At 40.5% G+C, this 9607-nt stretch overlaps 1 protein-coding gene across 1 annotated transcript; it reads left to right on the top strand.

Moving 5' to 3' along the window:
* The first annotated feature begins 3034 nt into the window (after positions 1–3034).
* Positions 3035–3970, top strand: LOC117244568 (DNA (cytosine-5)-methyltransferase 3A-like). The gene is given in 3 exon segments (XM_033515232.1): positions 3035–3229; positions 3231–3624; positions 3627–3970. Coding segments are annotated over 3 exon segments (912 nt in total). The 3' UTR covers positions 3950–3970.
* The last annotated feature ends 5637 nt before the right edge of the window (positions 3971–9607 follow it).

The raw sequence follows: 9607 nt of genomic DNA, 5'->3' as shown, positions 1-9607 counted from the left end.
GACTCAAATCACGAAGCATTCACCCACCTGCAGCTACCTACAGCTGAGTTTCCACTATGAACAGGGGGAGAGCAGACATAAGAGAACTAAGTCCAAGGGTAAAAGTCAAGCTGAAACCATAGTAAGAAGTCTCCTAAAATGCACACAGTACCAGGAATAATTTGAAGGTCTTACCACAGCAATAATATGCCTGGCAATCATAGGAGCAAACTATGATTTGCTTTATTTTTATTTGATTTTTGTGCCTGGAAAGAGTCATTACATCATCCTACCTACAAGCTTTTTTTCCCCCCATCAAACGTTCTTTTGAAATAATCTGCATGTAAAAGCAGTTGGCTAGAAGTGTAGTAATATCTTGCCACTTCAACGGTTTTGCAGTTCTGTTCTCCCTGTGAGAAAAAACATTTTCTCAGCTGCTTCAGGAAAAGCTAAAGCAGTGGTCACATAATGTGTGCTATTTGGTTAAACAAGCACAAGATTAGATTATCTACAAGGTCTTTTGGAAAAAGACTGACTCGAAAATAGAGCAGAAGTCAGGATTTCCACTGGAAATTCTTAGCTTAATTTAGTAGATTCTGAAGTACCCTGTCATATATGAGGAATATAGAATTCTTTCAGGTTTTTCTTATGGTTTCTCTGAGGTAAAGCAAAGAGTCCAGGCACTTGCTGCAGGTAAATGAGCTGTGTTTCATTTTAGATCCATATACAGGCGAGGCAATTTTAGGTTAGATTTCTGTAAGATCCCTCTCTGTGGGAAAGGCCATATTGTGATGCATCCTTCCCTGCCCCCCGTAGCATTTCATAAATCCTTCTCTGTAGGAAACTGAGTTTCAGCTGTCGCATTCCAAAACCTCTCAACTGGTATAAATTTCAAGTTGATGATAATATACCCAGTCTTAACTATTCCTTTAATAGCAAAGCATGTTTTATTACCTTAATCTCCAAAAATAATATTTATAAATATTATTTTCCAACAATGAGAGCAATAAAATTACAATTGCAATTACATTACAGAAAGAATTTTACAGGATTGTGGTTTTTTTTCCTAAAGAGATAGAAAACCAAGCCAAATAATATGATACAGAAGGCAGTTTCACAGAAAAACAATCCCAAAAATTTTCATAACACCTCATATTGTTTTCTAATGCATTAAAATGACTTTTGTACTTGATGACAAAAGTATTGCTATGCAATAACAAAAATTCAAGTATACACACACACACACACACACACATATATATATATATATGTAATATTTTAAAATACACATCCAAGTGTTCAAAAAAAACATCCTTTGGCAAAGAGCAGATACACATAAAGGATCTTGGAGTCTTTGAAACCTATTGGCTAAATCAGAGTTCACACTGAAAATCAGCTGCAAGGCTATCAAATCTATCAGAGGAGATATATAAGTTGCTACATTTCTATAACTAAGGATCCATTTTGTCCCCCTATGGAACTAGTCCTGTAAGTCCAGCTATATTTGAGGATTGTTCCAATTTGAAATTAACTTGATTCATGGACACACAGAGTGGGAATCATAGAAATTTTCTTGCTGCCTAAAACAAAAAAGAGAGATGTATTCCTTCCTTCAGGCTGTCACCTCTCTGCCCTAACCCGGCTTGGTTTCCCTCCATTGCAGGGCTCAAATTGTCCTGGGCACATTGTTCTCTCCAGGGACTTCCTGATCATTTGCACTTGGCAGGTACCAGGAACAGTAACCTCCATGCTTCAGTCCTTAAGCAACTTTTCTTAGGGCTGTTTTATTAATTTCAGTCACAGCTGTAATCAAAATGTGTCCACAAAAGAGATGTAAACTTGCCTACCAACAGCAGAGGAAGCTGTACTGCAAGACCCCACTTCTGCCTGGCATGCAGTCCCTGAATCTGCTGGCATGTAATCCTACTTAAGGCTGCAGTGTCAAAGGACTTTTATTGCATTAGTGTGTTCTGCTTACCCCTCCTCAAAAAAACAAAATAAAACAAACCCCAAACGTCTAAAAAAATAAAAATGCCCAAGAAAGACACCCAACAAAACTAAAAACCCTTTTAATTAAGGTGGTGTGCTATGGATGCTAACTGTGAAACAGGGAGCACGGTGCCTGTGGAAATTGCAGGCCACATAGCCTTCTCAGTCTTGCCTGGGAAAGTAGCCTGGAAAATTATAAGGAGGAATTGAAACAATCCTCAGAGACAGAAAACAGCCTTGCAGGTGCTGTTTGTCAGTTCCTTGTTTTCTTGCAAGAGAAAGTCGAGGGGTGGTGAACCCCACTGACCAGTGATGGTGATGTGTTAGTTTACTAACCAATAAAAGTTTTCTTTTCTGTACTTTTCACGTATCGGTCTATAAAAAAGACCTGAGGTAATAAACTGAGAAAAAAATTCTCCAGTTCGACTCCACAAGAGAGTCTGTGTCGTTCTTTCACCGTTCCCAACAGAGCAACATCTGGTGACCCCGACGTGATGTGCATCGGGTGACCCCCTGGGGGTCAGTGCAGCCAGCGGTCGATGAGCCAGCCGCTTCCCCCACAGAAGGGTAAACAAGAATCTCCCGGGCTCTCCTGGAGGGGGCTGGTTTTTTAGACCAACGGGATAGTGGAGCCCTGCCAGTGAGGGGGCTTGAACGGCTTATCTTGGTGAAGCTAGAGCTTAAAGTCCCGGGTTAAGCCACTGCGTCTGCGTAATTTGCATTCACAGGCCGTCAAGATAGACTGTTCTCACAATGGGGAACTGCAATTCAACTAATGATCAGCTTGTCTTCTCTGCGTGGCAGGACGCCGTGCCGCGCATGGGACTCAATATTTCTGAAGATGCTATGCGTGCTTTGTTCCCGTGGGTAAAAGCGCAAGGTTTTACTGTGACTGTCGATAATGCCTTTGACCTCGAAATTTGGTTGTCAGTGGGAGACTGCCTATAGTCTGAGTTAGCTGCAGGAGATACCAGCGTGTGCAGCCTGGCAGACACCTGGAGCATGCTCTTTAAAGCGCTGGAGCGGTGCCAGTCTGGAGACAGTGATACCGAGACAGAGGATTTGGATGCCAGGGGTGCCTCTTTTGTACCAGGAGTTTGACCCACCGAAGGTGTACCCGCCACTGGCCGCTGAGAAGAGGAAGCCCATCTGGGTGCTCTCACTCTTCGATGGCATCTCCACAGGCATGCTAGTGCTGAAGGACCTGGGCATCCAGGTGGACAGGGACATCGCCTCCGAGGTGTGTGAGGACTCTATCACTTGTGGGCATGGTGAAGCACCAAGGCAAGATCATGTACGTCGGGGACGTCCGCAACGTCACCCAGAAACACATACAAGAGTGGGGCCCCTTTAATCTGGTGACTGGGGGGAGCCCCTGCAACGACCTGTCCATTGTCAACCTGGCCAGGAAGGGTCCCTAAGAGGGCACTGAACGTCTCTTCTTTGAGTTCTACCACCTGCTCCATGAAGCCCGGCCCAAGGAGGGTAACGACCAGCCCTTCTTCTGGCTCTTTGAGAACGTGGTGGCCATGGGAGTGAGCGACAAGAGGGACATCTCGCGCTTCCTGGAGTCCAATCCCGTCATCATTGATGCCAAAGAAGTGTCTGCAGCGCACCGGGCACGGTACTTCTGGGGGAACCTGCCTGGCATAAACAGGCATCCACCATCAGTGATAAGCTGGAGCTGCAGGAGTGCCTGGAGCACGGCAGGATAGCAAAGTTCAGCAAAGTGTGAACCATCACCACTAGCTCCAACTCCATCAAGCAGGGCAAGGACCAGCACTTCCCCATGTTCATGAACGAGAAGGAGGGCATCCTGCGTTGCACGGAGATGAAGAGGGTCTTTGGCTTCCCCGTGCACTACACGGACGTGTCCAATATGAGCCACCTGGCCCGGCAGAAACTGCTCAGCAGGTCCTGGAGAGTGCCAGTAATCCACCACCTCTTCGCACCCCTGAAGGAATACTTTGCCTGCGTTTAGAGATGGGCAGGAACTGGTCACACGGAGTGAGTCGGTAACAAACCCATACACGCCAAGAGAAGTGAACACACGGAACGAGAGAAGAGTCAGCAGCCAGAAGAGAGACAGGATTTCGCAGCCAGATGGGAACCCAGCACACGTCTCCCTGAGCGAAAGGGGTCGGTGTCCTCTCCGGAATTTCCCAGGATCAGCTTCAGCTATTTAAAAACAAACAAAAACCACAAGAAGCAAACAAACAATGAAGACAACCAGACAGCACAGACATCCCTGCTGCGGCCAGCCAGCACGGCAGGGGGAGATCAACTTTCGACCCCCCCACGACCATCCGCGGAGCCCACGCATGCGTGAACCTCACCGGGACACCCATCACGGCAGCCCTCATCAGGGGCGTTCCCTCCGGCCTCTGCACCACCTCTGCACAGCCCCCTGACGGCAGCAGGACCGCCAACCAATTATAAGGAGGAATTGAAACAATCCTCAGAGATAGAAAACAGCCTTGCAGGTCCTGTTTGTCTGTTCCTTGTTTTCTTCCAAGGAAGGTCAAGGGGTGGTGTACCCCACTGACCAGTGATGGTGATGTGTTAGTTTACTAACCAGTAAAAGTTTTCTTTTCTGTACTTTTCACGTTTCGGTCTATAAAAAAGACCTGAGGTAATAAACTGAGAAAAAAATTCTCCAGTTCGACTACTCGAGAGAGTCTGTGTCATTCTTTCACCGTTCCCAATAGAGCGACAGTGTGCTTGTGAAGGGGATATTGACTGCTGATGGACAGAACAGACACATTCACCTCACCTCTGTTCCTGCTCTGTAGTCTGAAATCCTATTCAACTTCTCACTATTTCACCTCAATCTCTTAAATAAGGGAACATAAAAATTACTTATCTCACTATTAATGCTCTGAATTGGATTATGATCCTTGCCTATGTAGAGGTGATGGATTATTGTGGTCTTGATTAAATGACTGTTTTAGAAAGTCAGAAGTATGATATACTACCCTTCCTCTGATGGACTACACTGAAAGTGCAAGACGTGACCACGTTTATGGCAGGCTGTCCTGAAGGCTCTGAGCTTCGTTTAAAAGCAAATTGGTTACTAAAAATCAGAAAAAAAAATCACCCTGGAGACATATCAACACATTTTTTTACACAATGTTCTTCTCATACAAAAGTGCATGGGTGGAGCTAAGAAAATCCTCTGCAAGAATGTGGCTTTCAGGAAACTTCCAAGAAATCATATCCCCTTGATCTCCTTTCTTTGACTTTTCCCAATCTTTGAAATTCCCTTGTATTTAAAAGAAAGACCTTCTACATAAGCACAGTCTACACAGAAACCCAGAAAGCAGCTTGTGGTCAATTGAAAGCAATTTCAGGTGCTTTAATCTGTCTTTATGTGTCTTTCCCAAATTCACTGGACTCAGAGGACAGCTTTAAAAAAACCACTCTAGTTACAATTTACTGCAGAACATCAATTAATTTTTTGATTCATGTGTGAAGAAGAGTTTATTACCCATCTTAATTCTTAGCAGATTTCCTTAATTTGCTGAGGCAAACCAACCAACTGCAAAATCAAATTATTTAAGGAAAATTATAGGATAATAAGGTAGTTTGCATTAGTATAATAATCATTGTAATGTGCAGAATATTGCACAGTTTGTGTTGTATTGCAGGTAATACAGAAATATGCTAGTGGAATTTTTAGGGGCAGAAATATGCTGGCCAAATATTTCTCTTTCTAAAGTAAATTTCCCTTTTAAATAATTTTAAACCTCATTGGAAGCTTCTAACACCTGATTGCATCAAAAGGCATCAATTTACTGGATAAAATTTGGGTGACTCCTTCCTGTGATTCATTCTAAACACAATGAAAATCAATAAAAGTCAGCAAAAGGGGTTCTGAATTAATTTTCTGTGCTTTACCTGTAAATGCCAACAGACAGAGTCTGGTCTGGACTAGCCCTCCAAAGGATCAGTGAGCCATCTCAATTACAATGAAGTGAAAGGCTAATTTTTGTGAATGGAATATTCAGATTTATAGTACAAAAGGATTTTCTTAACCTGTCTGCCTAGCAGATGACATTAACCAAGTAGTGGGCATGACAATATTATAGCATGTGTTCATCATGGAGATGCATCACTTATCTCAAAGGGGCTGTCTTCCTTCAAAAAACTGTTTTTAAAGCTTTCACAGAAAAATAATTATAATATTAAACATACAAGAACATTTAAAACACAACTCTTACTTAGGTTGACCCTGTAAGGCTCAACACATGTAAAATAATTCTGGATGAAAGGTATGAATTCAATTCTTGCAGATATTTTTTTTTAATTGACTGATGTGTCACTTTCAGTTTTTCTATTTTGAAAATGAAGTACACAAAAAGTACACAAAAAGGTGCATAAAAAAGAGCAAGAATTCCCAATTAATATAATATAATATAATATAATATAATGCAATGCAATGCAATGCAATGCAATAGAATAATATAGAATAATATATAAATCTTGATGTATATAAATAATATACTTCAAGACAAAATTCCCATTCTGACATTTTTTTGTCCTAGAGGTATCAAGAGATGTCTCTCCAGAGCCTGAAAAAGTGCTTCAGCATATATGCATATATGTTAATACTGATCCAGGGAGGAATTTTTAATACAGAGGAACTTTCAGTTAGGTTTGGAAGCCACATGTAAGTTACTTTGTCCCTCTCCTGATATCTTACCTACAGAGTTATGGCTAAAGGATCAGTTTTCACCAACAGATGCCCTTGTTGGTGGAATTCTTTAGACCAAACCATTCACCTCCTGAACCTCTCCATTTGTACTACTGAACAGAAAACTCAGCTATGCACATCGTATCCTTCTATTTTCACTTCACTGATTCCCCTCTTTGTGTAGCTATGTCAATGTTGATGTGTTCATCATTTCACTATTTACCACTGGCCACTTTCATTGTTATGAACACAAAACCAGAACAAACGCTGGAAATTTTTTCACAGTGTGGGGGGGAGGAAGACGAGACAGAGCCTTGTTACCTTGATAGAAGCCGGAAACCAAAGAGAACAAAAGAACCCTGGCTTTACATCTTAAGGTGGTGTTCACAAGTTGATCTCACTTGTGAATGGTTAAAACTGCTGCCAATTCTCAGAAATGACCAATAATTGGTCAGGAGAAAAGACTCCCATCAGCCTCCAGCAGCTTCAACTTCCTCCCAGCTCCCGAAACTATCTTAAAGGTAAAGTCACCCCATGACAAGCATGTATTAAATCTTCTAGAAGTATTATTGAATAACTCCGTTTTTGCCAATCATGGATTTAATGAGAAGTATTCACTAATGTTTCTCATGCCTCTACAAACATATTTAAACTAGGAAACCTTCTCTCCACAGCTCAGTGCTGAATTTCATTCCATTTATTCTGCTTATAAGATAATCAGTAACTTTATCATCATTGTCAGACAGATCTCACATACTTCACTAGGACTTAGTCACAGGATTAAAGCTCTCCTGAGAGGGTTAGAATTACTTGTGTGAAAATACTTTGCACTTTCATGCTCACAGCTGAATTTCCTGATCCCACAGATTAAAAGATTTGTGTGTCAGTATCTAATCCTAATGTCCTGACCTACACAGTCTCCTACCTCTGGAAAGTTTTCAAAACCAGAAAATTATTTTACATAATTAGATTTTTTTTTAATTGGATGTGATCTGATCCTCTTTTTCATTATTCCTTATTGCAAATACTTTATATATACAGATATATAATTGTATACATACATATACATCTAGTTGATTTATATATTTATTTTACACATATGTATATTTGCATCCATATATATTTTTAATTTAGATTTAGATTTAGATGTACATAGGTACATTTCCCAATGTTTTTCTTAAATTTGGCTCATCTCTATGCCTGGAATTTTCTTTTTTGTACTTCGTATGCCTTATCTACTGAGAAATCTCCCTCTTTTTCATCTCAGTACCAAAAGAAAAGTCTACACTGAAATAGCTAGAACAGTGCCTTCATCATTATGTTCCTCTCTTCATCTCCTCTGCCTGAGCTCTGTGTGAAACACACAGGGATCTCATCTCTATTTCCTTATCTTCTATACAAAAATACATCAAAAACAACGATGGACACAGTGTAGCAGCAACACAGAGTCTACTTAAGCCTCTCAGCAACATCATACAATTAGGAGATGAGAGATGGTAGAGCCAGCACTGATTTTTTAATAACACACTGTGATTCACTGGGCTACAGAAGATGTGAAGTACATTGCCCAGACAGTCAATAAGTACAGCACAAGGCTAATTTCTAAATAGAATTTCAGACAATCATTGTTTATCATTTTGCCAGCTACAGACTCTAATGTCTTTGGGGCCTGTCTGGGATAACTTGTGGAATCAATCAACAGCTATCCATTAAAAATTGTCTTTTGTTTATAAATAAAATTTACATAGATAATTACATAGAAAATCAGTAAATAGCAGAAATTAAGTTCTGTCCTTGCCTCATGCCAGATCTTCCCAAATAACAGACTTTTGTTTTCCTTTTCCTCATCTGCTTCTTGTTTGTTTACATTTTTAAAGCTGTGTCCGCAGTGTTTGATCTTCAAACAAACATAAACGGAGCCTGTTAAGAAACCCTACTGACAGAAAACTTGATTCCACCAAAATATGAGTCAGTTCCATCTCTAAGTCAATAAATAGATTTCCCTTGATTTCATAAAATGTATAATTAGTGCAAGAAGCAGCTATGGCCATCCTGGATCTTCCCTGCATGCTCACAGGAGCACAGCAGTTCCAAAAGCACACATGGAAGAGAGGAAGAGAGGAGGGGAGGGGAGGCCACAGGTTAAATGGTGTAAGCTTTTAATCTACAGCTTTTCAGTACCAGTTGTACACTTGTACTTTCTTTTGGGTGTCATAGTACAGTGACAGAAACCTGAGACGCTGACCTGATTTTTCAACATATGAAAGACCTGCCAGAAGTGCTTCTGACTGCCAGATCACTATTTAATTTATTCCCTCTTCCAGTGTGGAAAAAAATCTGGTGTTATTTCTATGTTGTTTTTTTCCCCTTAGTGTAAGCAGCACATGAAAAGGGGAAGAAAGGACTTAAATTCTGGATTGCCAAGGTAAAATGAGAGATGTAAAATTATTTTTAAATGCAGTGTTTTGCAAGTGCACTTAGAATTTGATATTTTCTCAAGATATATGTCTTGAAGGGTTGATATTATCCTCCAAACAAAGAAATCAGTAACAAAAGAATTTTTTTGGATTGTTCTGAAATGAAATATGTTTCAGACCAAGCCAAGTGTATTTTTGTGCTTTTTTTTTTATTGTGGCTGTTGTGCCAAAATAGGTATTATTTCCATAGCTCTAGTCATCTTTCTAAAAATATCCTTCCTACAGACCAACAAATGTAACACTAATGATATTTTGCAAAATTATCCATGAAACAAAATAAGAAATAATAGAATCAAAGTGATTCTCTAAAACCCTCTACAAAATCACAGGCAAATAAATCCTTATTTACAAGTATTTAGGAGGCCTTAGTGACCTTCGGAGTACTATAATACCTTATTCCAGACATTTCCCATTTGAAAGCCTCATCTGGTTTATCCACTTAGATGAAGCTGGATGATTCAGCATTAAG

The sequence above is a fragment of the Parus major genome, chromosome 5 (genome assembly GCF_001522545.3).
Source record: "Parus major isolate Abel chromosome 5, Parus_major1.1, whole genome shotgun sequence".
NCBI lineage: Eukaryota > Metazoa > Chordata > Aves > Passeriformes > Paridae > Parus > Parus major.
Note: the sequence above shows the minus strand (reverse complement) of the source record. Positions and strands in the feature narration are given on the sequence as shown.